This window comes from Ceratotherium simum, chromosome 2 (assembly GCF_057802395.1).
Source record: "Ceratotherium simum simum isolate JZ-2026a chromosome 2, ASM5780239v1, whole genome shotgun sequence".
In the NCBI taxonomy this organism is placed as follows: domain Eukaryota; kingdom Metazoa; phylum Chordata; class Mammalia; order Perissodactyla; family Rhinocerotidae; genus Ceratotherium; species Ceratotherium simum.
The window spans coordinates 59,217,579-59,240,295 of NC_141901.1; the positions used below are offsets into that span (position 1 = coordinate 59,217,579).

The 22,717-nt window shown below is 37.1% G+C and overlaps 1 protein-coding gene across 1 annotated transcript in view; it reads left to right on the forward strand.

The window, feature by feature from the left end:
- Positions 1–22,717, forward strand: part of VAV3 (vav guanine nucleotide exchange factor 3) — a 352,634-nt gene that overhangs the window by 181,021 nt on the left and 148,896 nt on the right. The window contains exons 10-15 of the mRNA XM_004420752.3: positions 1,899–1,994; positions 5,192–5,260; positions 6,928–7,014; positions 10,856–10,941; positions 12,465–12,597; positions 12,992–13,101. Of these exons, the coding sequence (XP_004420809.1) occupies positions 1,899–1,994; positions 5,192–5,260; positions 6,928–7,014; positions 10,856–10,941; positions 12,465–12,597; positions 12,992–13,101 (581 nt within the window). The remainder of the gene's footprint in view (positions 1–1,898; positions 1,995–5,191; positions 5,261–6,927; positions 7,015–10,855; positions 10,942–12,464; positions 12,598–12,991; positions 13,102–22,717) is intronic.

A 22,717-nucleotide genomic window follows, 5' to 3' on the forward strand; every position in this document is an offset into this window, starting at 1 on the left:
TATCTTTCTGCCTCCTTCATGTCTTCCGTTTTGTGGCTTTTTTTGCTGTTGTTGATTTTTGTCTTTTTCTTCTCTGCTTTGGAACCAAAATAACATGGGGTGAAGGATAATAGAGTCTCTTTATCTTGCCCTGTGAGCTAGCTCATCCTTATTCCATTTTATTTTCTTTTCAATTACAATTGGAGTTTAGGTTAGGGATGTGACTGGATGTTTTGGAAGAATCATTTCTACCTTTTATTTATTTTCAATACTAATAAGAATTTTATGCTTTAGTCTCAGGCCCCTCAGTTTTAGGAAATGCCAGTAATGTTAGTTTCTTTACTTCCTGAGCCTATAACTTAGAAATTAAAGAACTAATTTTTTTCCCTAACAGTTTTAAACTAACTTCCATAACATAACAAAGTGAATTTTAAATGTATAACATTTTTTTCCTAACACTGTGTTAAGAAGGCATAATATATGAAGTGTAAGATACACTTTCAATTCCAAGGAGTTTAAAATACAGCTGTAAAGATGAGACCTATTCATTACAATAATATTAACAGTTTAACCTCATATCTGAGACCCATGATCCAGAACTCTCTACAATCTGTAAAGCAAGAAATCAGTTTAAATAGTTATCCTTCCAGTGAACCACAGCAATTGACAAGACATGAGCTAACTTGTCAAGATGTGTCTCCAATTCTTCTTGCTTAAGAGCTGTAGTCAGGCACTCATTAAGTCACTATGGTCATTAGAGCTAATGGTGTTTGCTCTATAGCTCCTGATCACACATGCTTCCATGTGCCAGAAAAGCTAAATGTGGGCAAAGGTGAAACTTCTGAGCAAAGGAGTATTTTCTTGAACACAACTCCTTCCATGAACTGGAAAAGTCCTTGGTCTGGGATGGGAAATTGTCTGAGGGTTTTGAATTTATTAAATTTCTTGCTAATAATATTTTTATGGAACTTCACTGTTTTTTTGGACTACACCACAGATATGTGAGAAACAGTAAAATTAGAAAAGCAACTTGTTCGAGGTCACACAGCCAAGAGTTGCCAAACTTGATTTAAATTCAGGCTGACACTTCAAATTCAGAGTACCTTCCTCAAAGTCATAGTTAATGTCAAAAGAGTGAACAAATCAATACTATTTTTAGATAAACTTTTAAGAAAGAAGAGCGTGAGATTAAGAAAGTAAAATCTGAGGCTTTTATAACTTGGAATCCAGCAGTAGGTTTATATATTAGCAAATTTTCGGAGTCAGTCATTCCATTTCATGCAGTTAAATATTTATTAAGCAAATACTAGATTCTTAGAAGTATAAAAGACATCATATATTGGGGAAGATATTATGTACAACAATAATTAAAAGAGCTGCAAGGCATAGAGAAAGAGAGCAAAATTTTGATTGGGATTATTACTAAAGGCCTAGAAGTATGGTTCTTTAAGAGGATGATGAATTTTGCTGGAAGCTGGACAAAGCACACGGCTTCTGGGGGAAACTGAACGAACCAAGGTATGATGGTGGGGAAGGCACATGGCAGGTTTGATGCGTAGGGAATTGTTGTTGATGCCTGGCCCACAGGCCCAGGAGGGGGAGATTAGTGGAAAGTAGAGCTATAAGGGTAAGTGGAGGAAGACCCTGGGGGCCACTAGAGAAAATAAGTTTCATGCATAAAATAGTTCTACTTATGGATTCATATTGAGAGTTGAAATGCTACAAAGTTTATTTCTTTGGTTTTTAATTGAAGATACTTGCTATTTTTTAGAAAGAGGGATGGTTAAGGAAAACAACAAAATATTTATTATATAATAACAGTGTTGTTTATGGCCTTTGCATCTTTCAATGTTTGTTTTATGACTCTCTTTGCTAAAGCTAACAAAGTTTTTAAAAAGTTTTAAAAAACATTTCATTAGGAATGTTCCAAAAGAGCAAATAATGGGAAATTTACTCTTCGAGATTTGCTTGTGGTTCCTATGCAACGTGTTTTGAAGTATCACCTTCTCCTCCAGGTATGTAACTTAACACTGTTTGTTTGTTTATTTGTTCATTTATTCATTCAACAAAATATCAATGAAACATCAGCTATCTCTGGAGGCTCTGTGTTTGGGGCTCTATCCCCTTATAATTTTCAATTATTAGTGTAGATATGTGGGAAATAACAGAACAGCTGGAAACTTTTTCTTCCTATTAGATGATTCTGTATCTTCCACAAAGTCACATTTTGTGTCCTTCCAACAGAACTGGCTCCAAAAAAATTAAAAAATAAGGCAAAACAAATAAAAAGATCCCTTCAACCAAGTCTTCTGTAGTTAGCAGTAATCATTTATTAGAATCTCACTGTTGCGATACACTTGAATTTTGGCAGGTTAACTGTATTAGCCCTTTCGCCTTATAACCATAAACTAGAGAGAATTGTGTCACATTCTGTGTTGCTTTCTGCTATAGTAAATTATAATAAGACTACATTTATTTTGAAGTGATTCTTGTTATAACCCCGAAGCTTATGGTTTCCACGGTTAGTCCTCTAATGAGGGTGGAGAGTCTTATAAATTTAATTTGATAGCTGTACCAGGAGACTCATTAGTTCTGCTCCAAAGAAATGTCTTACCGTATTAGTCTGTCAACTCTGCTGATGCTTGTGAAGTGTCATTTTAAAAAGATCTACTACCTGTATGTGAAATATAATTTTGAGTCTGCTGTGCTTTGTACATCTTGTATATTAAATTTCTTGAACTGTAGCCACAAAATTATTAGTCATCTCTATTTTTGTTCTACTGAGAAATCAGAAAAATTCAAACCCTGGTTATTTCTTAAGAACGCATTAAAACATTTATGAGACCTAAACTCAAAGCAACTTAATCAAATTGGATTTTATGAAAAAATAATAAGGAAGACTCAGGCAATCAGTTTCTGAGACATCATGGAACTAAAAACATGTCCAAAAAAAGATAATTTATTTTGTAACTTTGGTATAGTCAAATATCAATGGAAGAATTTAGTAGGTGCAATTTTCAAAAAAACATCTATTTTGGTCACTTCTAAGGCTTGAGACAGATTTATAAAAGTATAAAATATGACTTTAGCTTTTTTAAATTCCACAAACTTTGTTTCCTAATTCCTCTTGGGTAGTTTTGTATTTTAAATTTCAAAATTATGTTTGGTTTCATGATGATTTTTTAAAATAGGAAAAATTTTATTTGGGGCACCACACACAGATAAAAATTCTAGAAATGTTTTTCCATCTCAAAATAGTGTAGAGTAGAATTTATTTGTCTGATGTTGAGAAATTTGTTGAATAAATGTGGTATGAATTTGAATATTTCCTATCTACTACTAGATTTTAGTGGGAAAATCATTTTTGAAATGCTTTATGATTTGAAATCACAGATTTATAAAATGAGAATATTTTATAGTGAGGAGTTTGAAAGTGCAAATAATTTACTATTATTTAATAAAGGGAAAGTAAAAATAGAAATAAAAGAATATAACTTTGACAAGTTTATTATACTTAACAGATTTGATGTCTGTAGGTCCTATTTACAATTAGAAACATTACTGGTATTGAATTCAGCCAAGATTTTTGAGTGACTCCCCTTTGCCACACCAATATTAGGCACTTACGTTGAAAAACAGCCCCGCTGCCCTGATAAAGCTCACTGTTTAGATGGGGAAAATGAAATGTAAGCTGCCAACACAATGTGATAGGTATGCAGAGGGTACAGAGGTGGTACAAATAAAGGCTTGGTTAATTATGCCTAAGGAGGCTGGGGACTTGAGTAGATGCCTCTGTCATAGAAAGCTTCACAGAGGAATGATTCTTGAATTGGGCTTTGAAGGAAGAATAAGAGTTTGACAGGTGGATCAGAGAGGAAGGGCTTTCTAAGGAGAGAAAACAGCATACCTAATAGGATCAGATATTAGAACTATTTTGAGAATCACAGTTAACTTAATATGGATAGACTACAGATTGTTTGGATAGAAGTGGAGAGAGAAGTTGGGAGAGGTTTGCGGAATTCGGATCATGAAGGGTCTGACTAAGAGGTATGGATAACAACGTGAAACTTTTGTGGGCATCACACAAGTCTAAATAGGGTAGAGACAAGATCTAATTTATAATTTAGAAACCTAACTCTGATGTCAATAGAGTGAATAGATTGTAGTGGGGAGAGACTGCAAGTCTGAAGATTAATCAGAAGCCTGTTATAATGACCCATTTAAGAAGAGTAAGGATCTGAACCAAGGTAGGGCGGTGAGGATGGTTTCAAGGGGAAGGATCAAGGTTAATATCATCAGAACATAGTGAGGTTCGGAAGAGAGAGGGGAGACTGGGAGACCTTGGACACCTTTTACATTTCGGCTAGAGTGATTACACTGATGAAGGTGCTATCATTCAATAAAATATAGACAGGAACAAGAGTAGGGTTGTGAGTGAAGATCCATGAAGCTTGGACACATTGGATTAGAGGGGCTTGTGAGATACTATTAGTTCTAATGGGTAGAACTATTTCATTGGACGTAAGAGTCTGAGACTCAGGTGTGAGTTCTGAGGTGAGCACATTCATTTGAGAGTGATTGTCTCATTAGGTGACAGTTGACGTTATGGCAATGGTTGTGATAGAATTTGCAGTGTATGTAAAGTAAGAATAACAGAAAACTAAGGTGAAAATCGAGGGAACAATAACTTTCTAAGATGCAGATAAAGAAAGAAGAAAGTATGCAACACCGATGGATAAGCAGAACAACAAATAAACGAACGACAACGGACCTAACAGACAATGGACTAACAAACAACAATAACAGCAACAAACAGAAGATCCTAATGTCCCTAAAGCCAAAGGAGAGGTGCAGTCATCAGAATCAAAAGCTATAGAGAAACCAAGTTTGATAACGAGTAAAAAGTATCAATTCAATTGGCGCTGAGGGGACCTTTTGTAACGTTTGGGAAGAGTGTCAGTGTAATGGTAGGGCACAGAATTCAGGTTCATCTTTGAAAAGAAAATGTTTCCAACCATTGTCTCAGGTTCTTTGCTGTCCAGTTGGTCTTCTTACAGTTTGAAGTTTTTGATGAAAATAGAGCTTAGTTACATCTGATTTATCACATTATGGTGTGGATAATGATAAAAATGGTTTATTTTTTAAATATTTTCTTTCATAAGTTTTGGTTGTAGTTTGATGAAAGTAGTACTAAACTATATCTTCCAAATAGGAGCTGGTCAAACATACCACTGATCCTGTGGAGAAGGCAAATCTGAAACTGGCTCTTGATGCAATGAAGGTAAGGCAAATGTATCATTAACTTGTTTGTATTTTTTATTCTTGCCTAAAAACAATAGAATACAAACTGTTAATACATATGTATGATATGATAATATATTATAATGTATATAGGTATTTGTATAGTTTTGCTTTTGGTGAGGAGAGCTAGATATTTTTACTGAAATAGATATTGTTGCATGGATTTAATTGTTAGACAAAAACACATAAAACCAAGAGGTGTATTAAAATAACTTTTCTTATTTGTTTAATAACATGACAGCTTTCATAACCACCAGGAATGATTTAATATAATGGTTTTATTTTACGTTCTTTTTATGGTTACTAACAGAAAACTGTTGGCTTTGTGAGCATCAGGTCAGCTGGTGACATGGAACACTGGTGTGACTTATTTTCCTTAAGTGAGGGTTATTGGCCGGGGTTACCTTTGTGGATGCTGTGCATCAACACAAGTGGATTTCAGTTTGGGTTTCTATTTTCAGGTAAATCTGAAAATCAAGAACTACGAGTAGTTAAAGGCAAACTTTTTGAACATATTGGGGAATCTGTAAAACCCCAATTTCCACGTTATGGTGGACTTTGACTTTGAAAGAAGTAATATTTGCCCCTAACCTGAAAAAACTTAAGCAGATATCTGTTCTGAAAACAAAATGGCAATGTGACTCTGCTCAGAGCAATGCATGCTTACTTCTCTGTGTCTCCATGCCAGTTTCAGTGTTAGCTCTGCTGTTTAGCTGATTTTAGTACCCTGTCAGGAAACATCACACGATTATTTATTATCATAAAAAAAATCACATCGAGTTTCCAGTTTTTACAGAAATCATTTATAGATATATCCTATGAAAAGTTAGACTTTCATTTAGAACAAAGTTAAGACCTGCTTTTTGTCCGAGTTCTGTTCCTACTGTTGCAAATGAATTTGAGAGGGTAGAGAAAAAAGAAAAAGAACCTAGAAAACAGGAAAATCTAGAGCACATATAATAAAAATAGCTAGTTACAGTATGGAAAGATTAGCTAATGTTTCCTCAAATATGAGAAAAGACAGTTTAAAGTAGGTGAAGGCACATGGAGAAACATGGCCAGTGTTTTGTTCCCTTGAATTCATTTTCGCGCTCTTTGGTTTCTCTCTGTCTCCTTTACTTCTCTTTGATTAACTCTTGCACATTCAGCTGGCTTCCTTGACTGAATGCTCTCAGGAACTCAAAGACACTGACTGGTTGCAGAAAACAGTCCTGCTAGATTCATTTTCTGACTTTCAGTTAGTTTTTCTCCTTCTGATCCTTCATGATTGCCCTTACCCAGGTAATGATGTTATCTCTGGAGGTCAGTTATTAATGTGTTTGGAATTTACATTCTCCTGACCTAATTTCCGTTTGGTTGTTCTGCCTGGCTGCGTATTTTGTTTGTTTTTATTTTTTATCCTGACTCTTCTCAGGGGTGTGGTAAATGACAACTCTTCCATCTTCCCAGCTGTACCCCGGACATTTTTAAATTGCTTTTGAGATGCAGCTTTGATGGATTGGGGATTCATTTTATTGTCATTGAAAAGTTACCGTTGTTCCTTTTACTACTAATGAAATTAATGATGTGTTTCCTTTCAAACAGTTCTCATGTCTTCTCTAATCTTATCCTGCCTTCTTTTTGTACCCTTCTCTTTATTCTTTTTAGGACTTGGCACAATATGTGAATGAAGTGAAAAGAGATAATGAGACCCTTCGTGAAATTAAACAGTTTCAGCTATCTATAGAAAATTTGGTATGTAATTATCCTTCCATCTAGCTCCCCTTCACCCACAAATTGGGAGAGATTTTAAGAGTTGTTTTTGAAGAAGAGATAGTTTACCTTCAAGTTTCTGTTGTTACAGCCTTTTTCCGATTCCTCTGTTTGGCAACAGCCACTTGGATGTCTACTGGCACCTGTGACATATCGTTGTCCAGGGATTTTGTACAATCACTTGTCCCTCTCACTTTAATCACGCTGTGCCTCTTCCCGCAGCAGTCTGAATTCCAAACATTAGAGTCTATTTTTTTCTTTTTCCCTCACCCCCATACATACTTACAGCTGGTTCCTGTTTATTTATTCATTTAGTGTATATTCATTGGGTGCCAGACATTTTGCTTGGGGCTGGATTATAACTGTGAACGACATGGTCATAGTTGAGGAGACAGTAAAGATGCTATACTAGTGCTATGAACGGAGTACTACAATAGAGGAAACAAGGGGAGTCCTAGTTTAGATATAAGATGGTTAGAAAAAGTCCGTCTGAGTCATTTGCCAGTTGAACCTGAAGGGTAAGAAAAAGCCAGTGGCACAAAGATCTGGGGGGAGAGATTTCCAGGCAGAAGCCATGGCAAGTGAAATGCCCAGAGATGGGCAAGGGCTGGGGCTGTTCAAGAAGCCGAAAGACCAGGGTGGCTGGAAATTGGGAGTGAAAGGAAGAATGGTGGGCTCTGAAGTGGGAGACGTGGGCATGAGGGCTACGTACCACAGCCTTGTAGGCCACTCGGTGAGTTGAGATTTTATTGTGATTGCAGTGGGAAGTCGGTGAAAAGTTTTTATCAGAGAATTTCACAGTCTGATTTACATTTCAAGAAAACCCATTTAGCAGGCAGACCAGTCAGCAAGTTGTTGAGGTGGTTTCAAGAGAGAGATGTTGGAGGCCTGGATTAAGCTGTGGGCAGTAAAAATAGAGATAAATGAATGGATTTAAGATACTTTTCTTGGTAGAGCAATTTTATGGCTTCTTTCTCTGAAATACCTTGAGCTTATCTCTTTTCACACATACAGCCACTTACCTATTTCAGGACCTCATCTGCCACCTTTCCAATCACAGTAGCCTCTAATCATCTCTTCCCATAGTTGCATTTCCAGAATGTGGAAATTCACTCCCTTTCCCAAACTTGTCAAAATTTTCTGTTGCCTTCAGGATTCAGTTAACATTCCTTAGCGTGATATTTAAGTCCTTCAATGATGTGGACTTAACCTGTTTTCCTGAACTCATCCAGCTAATAGCTGCCCACATACTCTACTTTGCAGCTATCCTGCTGTGTTGTAAGGTCTCCCATTTGCCATATATTTTTATAGTTCTGCCTTTGATAGTAAAGTTTTCAGAGCCTAGAATGTCTTTTCCCATTATTTCCTATTAAATCCCTTCAAGGTCCAACTGAACTATATCCTTTCCCTAGTCTCCCATCATCCTTCCTCTTTGAAATTCCATAGCACATTGCCTGGACAGCTGTTTAGCATTTTTTTTATTGTGGTAAAATATATATAACATTAAATTTACCATTTTTAAATGTATAGTTTTGTGGCATTAGATACATTCATATTGTCGTGCAGCCATCACCACCATCCATCTCCATAACTCTTTTCATCTTGCAAAACTGAAGCTCTATACCTATTAGACACCAACTCCCCCCTTCTCCCCTTCTCCTAGCCCCTGGCAACCACCATTCTACTTTCTGTCTTTATGAATTTGACTACTCTAAGTGCCTGATATAAGTGGAATCATACAATGTATGTTTGTCCTTTTGTGATTGGCTTATTTCACTTAGCATAATGTCTTCAATGTTCATCCATTTTGTAGCATGTGTCAAAATTTCCTCTTTTTTTTAAGATTTTCTTTTTTAAGGCTGAATAATATAACATTGATTGTATATACCCTACATTTTGTTTATCCATTCATCTGTCTATGGGCACTTGGGTTGCTTCCTCCTTTTGACTGTTGTGAATGTTGCTGCTGTGTTCATGGGTGTACCAATATCTCTTTGAGTCCCTGCTTTCACTTTTTTTGGTTATATACCCAGAAGTGGAATTGCTCAATTGTATAGTAATTCTATATTTAATTTTTTGAGGAATAGCCATGTTGTTTTTCACAGCAGCTGCACCATTTTACATTCCCACCAGCAAAGCACAGGAATTCCAATGTCTCCACATCCTTGCGAATACTTGTTCTTTTCTTTTTTTCTTTTTTTTTTTTTTGATAATATGCATCCAAATGGATGTGAAGCGGTATCTCATTCTGGTTTGATTTTGCATTTTCCTAATGATTAGTGATATTGAGCATCTTTTCCTGTGCTTATTGGTCATTTGTATATCCTCCTTGGAGAAATGTCGTTCAAGTCCTTTGCCTAGTTTTGAATCAAAGTTGTTTGTCTTTTTTGTTGAGTTATAGGAGTTCTTTGTATATTCTGAATGTCAATCCTCATCACATTTTTTGTTTGCAAATATTTTCTCCCGGTCTGTGGATTGCCTTTTTACTCTGTCGATAGTGACTTTTGCACAAACGTTTTAATTTTGGTGAAGTCCAACTTACCAATCTTTTCTTTTGTTGCCTATGCTTTTGGTGTCATGTGCAGGGATTCATTGCTAGATCCAATATCATAAACCTTTTCCCCTATGTTTTCTTCTAAGAGTTTTATATTTTTAGCCCTTTGATCCATTTTGAGTTAATTTCTGTATAGAGTGTAAGGTAAGGGTCCAAGTTCGTTCCTGTGCCTGTGCTCATCTGGTTTCCTCAGCATTATTTTTTGAAAAGGCTGTCCTATCCCCATTGAATGGTCTTGGCACTCTTGTCAAAAATCCCTTAACCATATATGTGAGCACTTATTTCTGCATGTTCTATTCTATTCCGTTGGTCTAGAAGTCTGTCTTTATGCCAGTGCCACACTGTTTTGATTACCATAGCTTTGTCATAAGTTTTGAAATCAGGAAGTGTGAGATCCCAACTTTTTTCTTCTTCAAGATCGCTTTGCCTATTAAGGGTCTTTTGAGATTCCATATGAATTTTAGTATGAAGTTTTCTATTTCTGCAAAAAATGTCATTGGGATTTTGATAGGGAACATTTATTTTTTACTTTCTTGTAGTACAGTTAATTATGTATCTGTCTGCTTTATTAGAATGTAATCTCCTAGACGTTAATGGTAATTTTCAGTCAATTTTTTTTTCTTAGCACCTTGTACAGTAGGTGCTCATAAATCCTTTTAAAAAATTTTATTGTCTGCCTCTGGGGAAATGGCTCATTATGTTTAATCATTAAGTCAAAACTTTTCATCCTTGAGATCTTAGCTCAGGGAAGCCATCTTTGACTCCCTAGACTAAATTAGGTCCCCAGGCTATGCCTGCTTCCTGTACACTTCCTTCCTGGCAGTTGCACATGTGTAATTATATACTTCTGTGAATATTTGCCCCTCACCGGGCAGTATGTTCCATGAGGGCAGGATCTATATCATTTTGTCCTATGCCTATTACAGTGGCTAGCACGCAGTGGATGCTCAATAAATATTACTTGCTGTAACTTCCTTGTGATTTGAATTCTTCCAATTAATTCTCTCTTTTTGTAGCTAACTTCCCCATTAGGGTTAACAGTAAAATTAATTAATGTCCTCAGTATACCTCCTGGATTGACCAGTCATGGACTGTATTTGAAAATGTATCATACTGACCTGAACTTTTTAGAGTGAGTATGCTAAAAATGTAAAATGATAAAATTTGTAATGTAATAAGGTGGTTGTCCCTAGCAAATATCCTCACTAATATTTATTTCTGTTTTTATGTGATTCTGAAAAACTGAGACATGTAAACTTTATATTTTAGAATCAACCAGTTTTGCTTTTTGGACGACCTCAGGGAGATGGCGAAATTCGAATAACTACTCTAGACAAGCATACAAAACAAGAAAGGTGAGAAAAGAGGAGCAATACTTATTTTCAAAATAATTAGTATCAGAAGATTGAGAAAACCTTAAAAACAGTTCCTCCAGGACAAAGGAAGGAAATAAAGAAAGAAAAAACAAGGGGACAGACCAACCTAGGGTTTTCTAAAATTTTCTCATATAGATCTGTTAGGTATTCTCTTCTCTGTCCTGGTGTCTGTTGATTTGTGTAAGTTTAAGTGCTTAAGAAGGAAATGACAAATACAGAATGTCAGCTAGGGTAAAAAAGTACACATTAAAGTAGTAGAGATAAGTAGCAATAGGTAATTACCATAAAAACACAATTGTTTGATTTTTTTTGTTATACATTTTAAAATAACTAAAAATAATACAAAATTGACCTGGTGTCCTTAATTATATTATGTGATTATGATTATATTTATATAATCTTAATTATATTATGTGATCCATTTGGTTGAAATACCCATTTTCTGGAACCTGTGGAGATGAGACAGTCAGCCAGCAGGGGGCAGCATCAGCTCTTGCTTCCTCCTTAATACCCAGGGTCTACAGGTAGCTCCTAGGAGACGTATCCTTTTAGCCTCTCCAGGAAAACAGGATTTGAAAGTGATGCAAGTATTAGAGCTATGTGAATGTGTTATCATCATCATTGTTTAAAAAATGTATGTGTGTTTATCAATGGGAGTTTTTGAAAAGATACAAGTATTGGTATTGGATGATAGGATTATAAGGTTTGTTTTCTCCCCCAATTACATTGTTTTTAATAAGAAAGAAGAGAAATATCAACATGTACATTTAACCATAATTTTTCTTGTTTACATTTTGCTCATATACGGCTCAATCTGTGTCTCAGGTGGTCTATTAAATCTTGAGGAGCAACATAGACGGTAAAAGCACGGGTTCCACGATTAGACACTGGTGTGAATCCTGCTTTGCACCTCACTAGCAGTGTGACCTTGAGCAAATTATCTCAGTTCTCTAAACCTCAATTTCCCCCCCAATAATATGAAGATGATAATAATAGCTACCTCAGCAGATGGATGGTCCTGGGAATTTAAGTTAAATGAGTCAGGTTGGTGAAGGGGATGAACGCGTCTCAAGGCGTTCTGGCTGACTCCCAGTAACATCTGTGGAAGTTAACTGCTATTGTTGTCATTAATATTATTCTGTAAATGTTTAGCTTTTAAACTAAAAAAAAAAGTAATTGCTCATGTAAATGCTTTATGGATTATCTCAACTGTTCCTTACAGCAACTCTGCAGGGTGGATATTGTTCTTATTGTAATTTGGTCTATTTTTTGGTCTATTTTTTAAATGAGAAAACTGAGGTACAGTAGGGCCATCTATTTAGTAAAGGGAAGTGCCAGGGTACACACAGTTCATTCTTTTCAATGTGCAGCTTTGCCTTTGTCTTTAGCTCAAAGGAAAAATGGTTGGTTGGTTTAGTTAAATTTTACCAGGAGAGAATGAACACACATGCTTCCAAACCATTTTAAATCAATCAATCTTTCTCTTTCTCTCTCTCTCTCAGGCATATCTTCTTATTTGATTTGGCAGTGATTGTATGTAAAAGGAAAGGTGATAACTATGAAATGAAGGAAATAATAGATCTTCAGCAGTACAAAATAGCCAATAATCCTACAACTGATAAAGAAAATAAAAAGGTGAATTCTTGGATATTAATAATTGTAATTTACTCATAACTTTGATTATTCAAGGAAAGTCTGCTAGTACATTCCTGTGAGAGGTGGCTTGTCGATCCAGGTGTTTTTGTTTCTAGAAATTGATTAGGAGCAAGCCTCTGTGAGAAATAATTGGACAATGCACAGCTGATATAGTCATCTCTAATGCCTTCATGATCAAGATAATAAAATGCATTTGGCATAGAAATTGTTATAGAGATGAAGTTGACTACAGTAATCTTGATTGTTCACAGTTTGTACATTGGTAATATTATGAGAGGTTTGTGAATGAGTATGGTGGTATTTTAGTGAATTTGGAAACATGACTTTGTTAATGATTGATACGTATTAACCTGAGGAATATTAACTTTAACAGTGGTCTTATGGCTTCTACCTCATTCATACCCAAGGACAAAATGGGTTAGAATTTTATTGCAAGACAAAAGATTTGAAGAAAAAATGGCTGGAACAGTTTGAAATGGCTTTGTGAGTATTTCTGCTTTTAAAAGTACTATTTTCCTACTACTTAAGTCTCTTATGAATAATGAGCTACCAATAAATGTACTCTAATGCTTGTAGCACGTGTAGCGAGGCTGCGAAAACACTTTGCTCTGAATATGAGTGCTTCTAGGCAGTAGGCTTGATAACTTCGGTCTCCTAGGGGAGAGGTTTTGGTGAATTTCTTCAAGAAAAAGAAAGAGGGAGCTCTAACCTTCTGTTTGACTTTCTTCTCATGGGCTTTTAATTCTTTAGCTTTTAGCAGCCCATGAAAATATTAATTATTCTAATGATAAACTTTTAATGTAATTACCATGTTTTATATATACCTTTAAATTGAATAGAAATGCCCCCCAAACACATACATACACATATATACATACATGCTCATATCTTATTTTTCATAGATTGATTTCTTCCCCATTTGTTTTTAACTCATTTATTGTTTGATTCCTGGGTAAATTGCTTGACGTATTCAACGAGTGGTATAAGGGCTTGATTTCTTTCAGTGTTCTTTTCTTTTGCTGAAGTGGAAGCTCAACCAAAAAGGTGGGAAATAAAATCAGCCTGTTTTAAAAGGAATGGCATAAAGAGATGTAATTACACAAGAACAAGCCATTATAGAGGTTTCTTTTCAGTTTTGATGTTTGTGGATTAAAAGGTGTGTAATGACCCTTGTTATGGAAACATATAGGTCACCCTGAAATTGAAACTGTTAGCAAAAGATAAAATTAAGAAAAACACTTGTGATTTGTTTCGTTTGTATTCTAGCATTATTTACCATTTTTGGAGAAACTCTATCAGGTTTTTATTTTTGTTCTTGCTTTGTTTTGAAATGCTCGTGTTAGTATAAAATGGAGGCGGTATTAGAATGTTTTACTGTAGTTCTGAAGAGAGAAAAATAAAGATTTTCTTATGATTATTTAATCTAACATTTTGAGAAACAGGATTGTACAACCAGAATATTTTTAAGCTTATAAACGATTCTAGGTTCATCTATAATCACTGCCATGAACTGGCTGCGTAGTCGTAGCCAAGTTATTTAACCTCTCAGAGCCTCAGTTTCCTCCTCTGTAAAATAGGGATAATATTTATTTCAAATTCCACGTAATATATGTCAGGCAGAATGCTAACCAAATAGTACAACAGCAGTCATATAGGATTGAACAATAGGTGATATCTGTTCTTATCACTATTATTATTGTTGTTTTGCATTTAGGATCCTGTACATCTATGGGTACTTATAAAATCAGAGGGCATCTTCCGGTATACTATTACAGTTCTTACAATTTATTGTTATTGATTAAAGTAATTAAACAAAAGAGGTCAGTAATTTTGTGTATTAATGCAGTGGCTACACTACAGGGACCCCTTTGGTTTTGGGCACAGGTGATGACATTGGTGACGTCTGCCCAGTCTAATGGATAGTGGGTTACATCATCAGCCTACTCTGCTGCTTTAGTGAGGTTTCAAGTGATAGACAGCACTTGGAGTTGAGCAGTTAGAATTGGCGTGACAGGATGCTGGGGTTGGTGATAATGGGCCAAGGCAGAGCGATCTCAAGTCTTTGCTCTTATGGGAAGGATGCTCGGCTATTTTCTCATGGGTTCTGTTTAGCTCTGTAATCTTTACATGAGGAAGGAATTTCTGTAGAGGAGGGAAGTTAAATTTCTTGTTCCAGAGCAGGCAGGCTCCTTGGATTGTATGATAGGCTTATCAGTTAATATTTCGGTCAGTTTCCATAAATCAAACAGCTAAACCCTGCATATAAGAGACTCAACAAGATGGATGCTTAGATCTTTTTCATGTAAAAGAATTTGGGGTAGGTAGTCAAGGGGTGGTATGGCGGCTCTCTGGGGGATCATTAGTGACCCAGACTCAGATCTTCCTGCTCTGCCATTATCAGCATTTGGTTACTATCCTAAGGATTGGTTGCCTTGTCATCCAACATAGCTGCTGGAGCCCCAGCTATAAAATCTACATTCTAGGTAGCAGAAAGTAATCCCTCACTTTTAAGAATCCTTTGCAGAAATGCCACAAACTTCTGTTACGTAATGCTGACCAGAACTTGCCGTGTGGCCACATCTGACAAGGGATCCTAAGAAATGTAGTCTTTATTCCAGGCAGGATTATGTCTGGCTCAGAATCGAGGTTCTCTTACCAAGGGAGAAGGAAGAAACAGGTGCATACAGGCAACTAGCAGTTGCTGCCTTACAGATATATACATACAGGAGTATGGACAGACTTAAATTGTTCCACCACCAGAAGGATGGCCGTACCACACACAGGGAAACTGGGATTATTAATCTTTGAGCATTTTCCAAGTGCCTCAACAATATAATTAATCGTCCATGGAAGTGGCTGTTTGTATTTCAGAGTTCCATTGGCTGTTCATGCAGATAGTGAGAGGGTGGAAGTCCGTTTTTTGAGAATTACTCAAAGTCGAAGTTGGGGGCTTCTGTAAGCAGGGATTATGCCACGTATGGCAAAATAAAATTAGGGATTTTATTCCAGCATCAGAATATTCCGTTCTTTTATTTCCTCCTCTCTTTTTTGAAGCTCGTTATGCAGGATAGCCCTGCTTCCGGCTATGTAAGACAGCTCTTTCCTGTCTTGTGCTCAGGAAAATAGAGTAATCTAGGTAAGTCCTGAAGCTTAAGACATTGCCTATAGTTCAAATTTTGCTGTTTTATCCATTATCGAAAGTTCTAGTACTCTTACTCTATAAGACATGGAGAATAAAAGAAAACTAAGAAATCCTGCAGCATTAATGGCAGTACATGAAGAGCAGTAAGCCTGGTGTATCTGAACAGACTGACTTTTTCCAGTCTCTTTAGCATTAACGTGGGCCCCATAAGTCTGCCTGGAGCACTCTGCAATGTTGCTTTAAGAAACTCTGAAAAGGAAAGGGAGGCATTGGTGGGAGGGTAGCGGCAAATCAAGGGAGGTGATATTTTAAGACTGATGAAGCGCTTGCCAGTTCTATTTATAGAAGATGGCAATTCTGCTGTTTAGAGGATGACTGGATCATTTTTATTTAAAAAAAATTGCAGATCACCTTTAAGGCATTTAAAATACTGCTCTTAATTTGGAACATTAAAAAAGACCATAGAAAAGCAGGGATACCAATAAACAGTAAATATCCAGTAAACACAAATCATCTCCCCAGAGGTGACCTAAATCTCAGCCTCTGTCTTTCCCAAGCGCATCCCCATCCCTGTCAGTAGCCGTGTTCTCTGACTTTCTTTGGCCATATCCACTTCTAGCATTTAAAATATGCAATGAACCACATCAGAACTTGGCAAAACCTTGTAAGAAAGGCTGAACAAAGAGAAAAGCAGCAGTGACCCACTTGGATAGGGCAGGAAGAAGGAAGTTTTTTTCCTTTTTCCTGTGAGAAGAAGTGGTAGCAGGACTGATTGCTCTTGAGGTGGTTGGAACAGTTATTGAGCTGAATAATGTTCAAGAGCTATAGTTCTGAGGACCGTGCTCTAAAGAATGTATTAAAATCTTTAAAAGACTGATACATGTTGCTTATTCTTATTTCCAAAAGGATTTTTTGTCACTGTCTATCACAATTCCATTTAGTTATCTCTGAAATAGTCTGGCAAATATTTTTATTAGCTTAAGCTAGTTTTTATAATGGTGTTGGAAAACGTGGATATGAGTGCCTATAGCCATGTTCAAAATATTGTTAGGAAACTATGGATATGTTTCCCCCAGATCCCTTATATCCAGTGTGTTTTTATGAATTCTGTTAGATTTAGATTAATAAATATTATTTATTAATTGACAATAAATATTGTCACACCCATTTTATAGCTCAGGAAACTAGCAATCACAGGAGCATTTCAGCGAATTTGTACAAGTTCAATGCTATATCATTTACAATAGAGTTCAGGATCTCAGATCACAGCATTTTTGTTATCCATGAAGATGCTAAAATAAGCAACGGGGCTCAAATCCTGTTATCTAAAACTGGAGTCAGGTTTCTTTCTTTTTTTTTTTTCGCACTGTGGCTAAGACCTAAAGGATCAGACAGTTGCCTTAAATGTTCCAGAAATGTAAAACATGAAATAAAGAAACTGAATAATAGGATAAGAAGACTTTTTAAAGGAAGAGTTAGAGACAGAAAGAAAAGTAAAATAGGAAAAAGTAGAAAATGGTAGATTCTGAACCAGCCTCTGTAGTGTTTATTGAAGGGAATTGAAAGGCCCTCTTGCCTGGAATTTCTTCTGACTGACTTGACCCAATTCTTGAAATTCTAACAATTTATATTTACTCCATTGAATAAAGAAAGCCCCTTTGAAGATGCATATACCATTATTACCACTGCTATCTAAGATTTCTTCACTCTGTGCCCTATGGCAGGCACCGTGCTACATGGATTCCCTAAGGAAAAATAGCACAGAGATCATTAACGTCTGCTAAAATGTTAGCCCGGATATTTATCTGTTAAATGCTAAGATTAATGGCAGTGGGGAGAAGAGAATGAGGGGGTATGGAAATTCTAGAGCTGGGGAGGGGCTCTGGGCCAAGGCTGCATTGTCGTCTGGAGGGGCAGCCCCTGGGCTTTGTTTCCCAGGATGACCCCCCCCACCCCGAAAAAGAGTGTTCTCCAAGTGGAATGGGTCAGGGGGCAGGAACTAGCCATTAAACTCCACAAATCCCATTTAATCTGAGCCACAGTGTTTCTTTCTAATTTATTGCGCATCTATTTCCAGAAGGAATTTGAGGTCATTCACAATCAGAAGCACACACACCACAGAATTAAAAAGAAAAATTTAAATAATCAGAGGTCAAACGCAAAATTTAAATAATCAGAGTTTGTTTTCCTCAAACTCTGGCTCCACTACATGAGAACATATTCTTGAAATTTACCTTCTGTAGTTTGTATTATGAAAGCAATGAGTATGTTTTTCACATTTCAAATATAAAATTATATTTTATCAAGTATAATTTGTTTTAATCTAAAGATATTGTTCAGATATTCTGAATACCAGAGAGATAATTGCCAGAGGAAATTGTGTTCATTCTACAAATATTTATTGAGCGCTTGCCTTGTTGCCAGACGCTATTGGAAGCCGTGGGCATATAAGAATGAGGGAGCTATTGCAATTGAATTGAAATGCTGTAACTTCTAAACATAATAATTTTCAATTAATATATAATGGATTGACTTTCAAGACTGAGCTCTTGATATTTCTATCCAAATAATCTCTTCCTCCCATTCCCACTTACTCTATCTTATAAAATAGATAGAGGCCCAAGAATTGCTCTTCTCCCTCCATATATATTCAGTTTCTCACCAATCTCTGCAGATTAAATCTGACCTCTTGCTTGTAATCTCCGTCCTCCCCTCCCTGGTTTAAACCTTCCACGTCTCTAAGTAGCTTTTGTGTTCCCTGCCTAGTCCATTCTTCAGGAAGCATCCATGGTGATATGATTGTGTCCTGCCCTACTTAAAACCCTTTGTTGGCTATTTATTGCACTTGGTATAATATTAAAATTTTTACCAGGACCTGAGAAGCCCTCCATGATTTTATCCTGCCTATCTTTCTAGCCACATCTCACATCAGTTTTACCTAGGCTCTTTTTGCTCTAGTTAGATTGAGTGTATTTCAGTGTCTGGAGAATGCACGGGCCTCAGGCATTCACCCATGAGGTTTCCCTACCTAGGATAGTCTTTCCTCCTGCTCCTTGGGTAGCTGGTTCTTTATCCTACAAATCTTGGCTTTAAATGTCACTTGGTGAGAGAGATGTCTCCTGACCATTATGCTAAATTAGTAACCTTGCCTCCCCAGTATCTTCTCACAACTGTAACTATACGGCCAGACAAAAATTATCCAAGTGTAGTGTTTAAAGCCTTCCCTCCACCTCACAATCCCTCTCCTTGTTAAAGAGAATCTGTTACTTGCCTGCTCAATTTTACTTATCTTTTCTTCTCCTAAAAAGTAAGGATTCTTTCTTGCTTATTAGGAGAGAAGCTAAATTGAACTATGTGGTTAATCTTGGGAGAAAGGGAAAACGAAAGCTTCATGGGTCTGGGAATAGAAAGTTTTGGGCTTTGGTGTGAGTGAGGCTCTGGAATAGCTGTGGGGTCTGAGAAATTTGGAAAGGGGAAAAGGGCCTTTAGAAATACATTTCACTGGACTCAGACTTATATTTCCTTTTATGTTCTTTGAAATGCTAAGTAAAGAATAAAATTGCTTTTTGGTTATTTTGGTTGCTGTCTGTGTACCTTTAATGTCCCAAGGCTGAACTGCCTGAGCCCTTAGATTGGTGAGATTTCCAATTTCATAGCTGTCTATGTCATGTCTGTTTCTCCCACTGGACTATAAACACCAGGAGGGCAGGGATCTTGTCAATGTTGTTTGCAGGCATGAACAACATGTCCTAACAGTGCCTGGCACATAGTGGATAATCATATTTTTATTGTAAATCTGAAATTTTACTCTTTAAGTTTTCTGACAAGGCAATAAAAGAAACAAAGGGCAATAAAAGAAACAAAGACTTGATAAGTTAGGGAATTTTATTGTCTGACAAAATATCACAGCAGCCCTTGAGGGAGAAACTTTTTCTAGTCTGATAAGAAGACTTTATAATGTGGATCCTTAGGTAAGAGACACTGAAAAACATGTTCTCCACTAGCAACATTAGACTTTTTGAAGCTTTAGAAGTTGATGTCATATGTCTTTATTTCTTTCTTAAATTAGCCTTCAAAAATGAGATTGCCGGGCTGGCCCCGTGGCTTAGCGGTTAAGTGCGCACGCTCTGCTACTGGCGGCCCGGGGTTCGGATCCCGGGCGTGCACCGACGCACCGCTTCTCTGGCCATGCTGAGGCCACGTCCCACATACAGCAACTAGAAGGATGTGCAACTATGACGTACAACTATCTCCTGGGGGGCTTTGGGGGAAAAAAGGAGGAGGATTAGGCAATGGATGTTAGCTCAGAGCCGGTCTTCCTCAGCAAAACGAAGAGGAGGATTAGCACAGATGTTAGCTCAGGGCTGATCTTCCTCACAAAAAAAAAAAAAAAAATCAATGTGTCAAAAATGAGATTGCCATTTTTCGAAGACATTTTTGTAGACACCTAACCTGAGGCTTTCAGGTTATGTTTCTTTTTTTCCCTCCCATATGTGTTTATTTTTGGCAGTATGACTTGATGCATGGCTAGCACTTATAGTAACAAGCAGGGTGGGTAATTTTCATTTTACCTAGACTCTTTCAAATAATGCTGATCTAATCTATACTTATGCTAAAAACTAGAGAATAATATGCAACTCCTAAGCTTTTTGGGCCCGGCTTGTCTCTAGGAGATGTAGGCAAAACTTGGCCCAAACTCCAGTTCTAGAGTCTGAGGTGCTCAAAGCCCACTTACTTCCTCACATTTCTCTCTGTTCACACTCCTGATTCCTTGTGGCTTGCTTCTTTTTTTCCACCTATCAGACGCGGAAGAAAGGCTCCATTCCTTCTCCATTTTATACCTGAAATCCAGTCACAGTCTACGTTTTGTAATACTGATGGGTGTCACAAAGGAGGCTCATTTCATATGCCTGTTCCCTCTGCCGTTTCACTGGTCTCCTTGACGTCCTCAGTAGTGCCCAGAGTGTGACCCTCCCCACCGTGTGCTGCTCCCTGCGGTGGACCAGTCCTCCTGACCTCACTGCTTCTCCTATAGGGAGTGACTAGACGGGCCAGAGAGCACGCCTCCTCTAGCCATCCTGGGATTTAGAGGAAAAAAGCTGCGTTAGTTACACATCAATTCAAGATTAAGTGAGTATCTCAAGTGAAGATAGTCTTTGTTGTTGATTGGTGAGAGATCCATGTTTATAATATTGAAGGTTTGGCAGCAAATTTGACAGTCTATTATGAAAATTTAAAAGACTGACTTTGTTTATGTTTTTGCCCAGATGGAGCTTCCTCTAATGCCAACGTGAAACTAAGTCAGAGCATTCTATAGCAAGCCCAAACTACTTCTACTACTACTATTTCTCTTCCTTTCTTTTCCTCTCCCTCTTGTTCTTCATTTTCTTCATCAGGATGTCTGTTTAGATCTTCTCAAATATATAAATAAATATCTGTTGAGACTACAGATTTCATCTCTTAGAACAGGGACCAGCATACTTTTCTTGTGAAGGGCCAGAGAGTAAATATTTTAGGCTTTGCCAGCCATATGGTCTCTGTCACAACTACTCAATTCTATCTTTATAGTAATAACACAGCCATAGGTAATATATAAATAAATGGGTGTGGTGTGTTCCAATAAAATAGGTGGTGGGCTGTATTTGGCCCATGGGCTGTAGTTAGTGACCTCTGTCTTAGAGCACAAAGATGATTTAGGCGTGCAGAATGTAGTGAAAATGTGTTGCCACTAAATGATCTCAGCTATAATGGAACCACACTGTGGCCATTTGTAGAAGTGTAATTTTTTAGTAGGACTGATTCCTGTTTAGTCCATCCTAATGATTTAGCTCCAAAATGTTCCCTACTCCATCAAAGCCAAAACATAAATACCTGGATGAATTATCTGTATTTGGCATTATTTTGTACTGTCCAATTGAATATCAAAAATGTCTGCTCAAGGAACAGACTGCATCTATTCAGGTATCTGGCTGCATTAAGTTTTATTACATGGTTTATTGAAAAGGACTTTGAGGCCCACAGAATCCAGGCCAGTAGCAACAACATGGCAAGCTTTTCTCTGCTCAATAGTCAACCACATCAACAAGGATAGATTTTTAGTCAGTGATGGCTGTTCGTGCTCTTGAAGCATTTTCTTCCCGGCAGTAATGACATTTGTGCCTGTTATTTATTCTGAAATTTCCTCCCTGGAGAACACACCAAGGAAAACTAGATGGGGTGAAGGAAGACTATGGTGGTGTCAAGAGTTGGCCCAAGGGTGAGCCTCATGGATGGGCTATATGTGGGGGTGACATTTTGACTGTGGTGGCACCTGCTTTGGCATTTCCTTGGTGTTCAAAGCCCATCAGTGTCTATTTGGAAACTGGTAGCCTTATAGGCATAACGACCAATGTATCAGTCCACAGAGCATCTCTGGATTTGTTGCCCATGTACATTTTTGTTTTTTTGGAGAAATTATTTTCTCTAAAGACAGCTTTTATTGTTTCTCCTTAAAAGGCTTTCATTACCAGTTTTTAATATGAAGAATTTGTTTATGGATGTGAAATCTGTGCCGACGTGATCCGTTGCTCCTGGGCTGTGCTGAGTCTCATGGTACTGACCTACTCACATTACTCTGCCAAGTTGAAGCCAGCTCGACTCTCCCTGAATCTAATGTATTGTCCATAACCTTTCAAAATTGGCAGTTAAGTCAGTATAGGGAACTAAACCACAGTTTCCTGGCAGCAATAAAAGGAAGTAGGACACGGGACACTGCTCAGAAAAATCACAGCTGTCATAAAATGGAGTCTTTCAGTAGCCTGTTTGACCCAGAAACATGCAAAAGCATTTCATGCATGACAAAGCATTAGTAAATATTAAATAGTATTCTTATTCTTTTATTGCCTAGTGGGGATCAACCTCTCTCCTTTTTCTCTGGTTATATTTCATACTTATTTGACATTTTCCTGGCATTCCTGA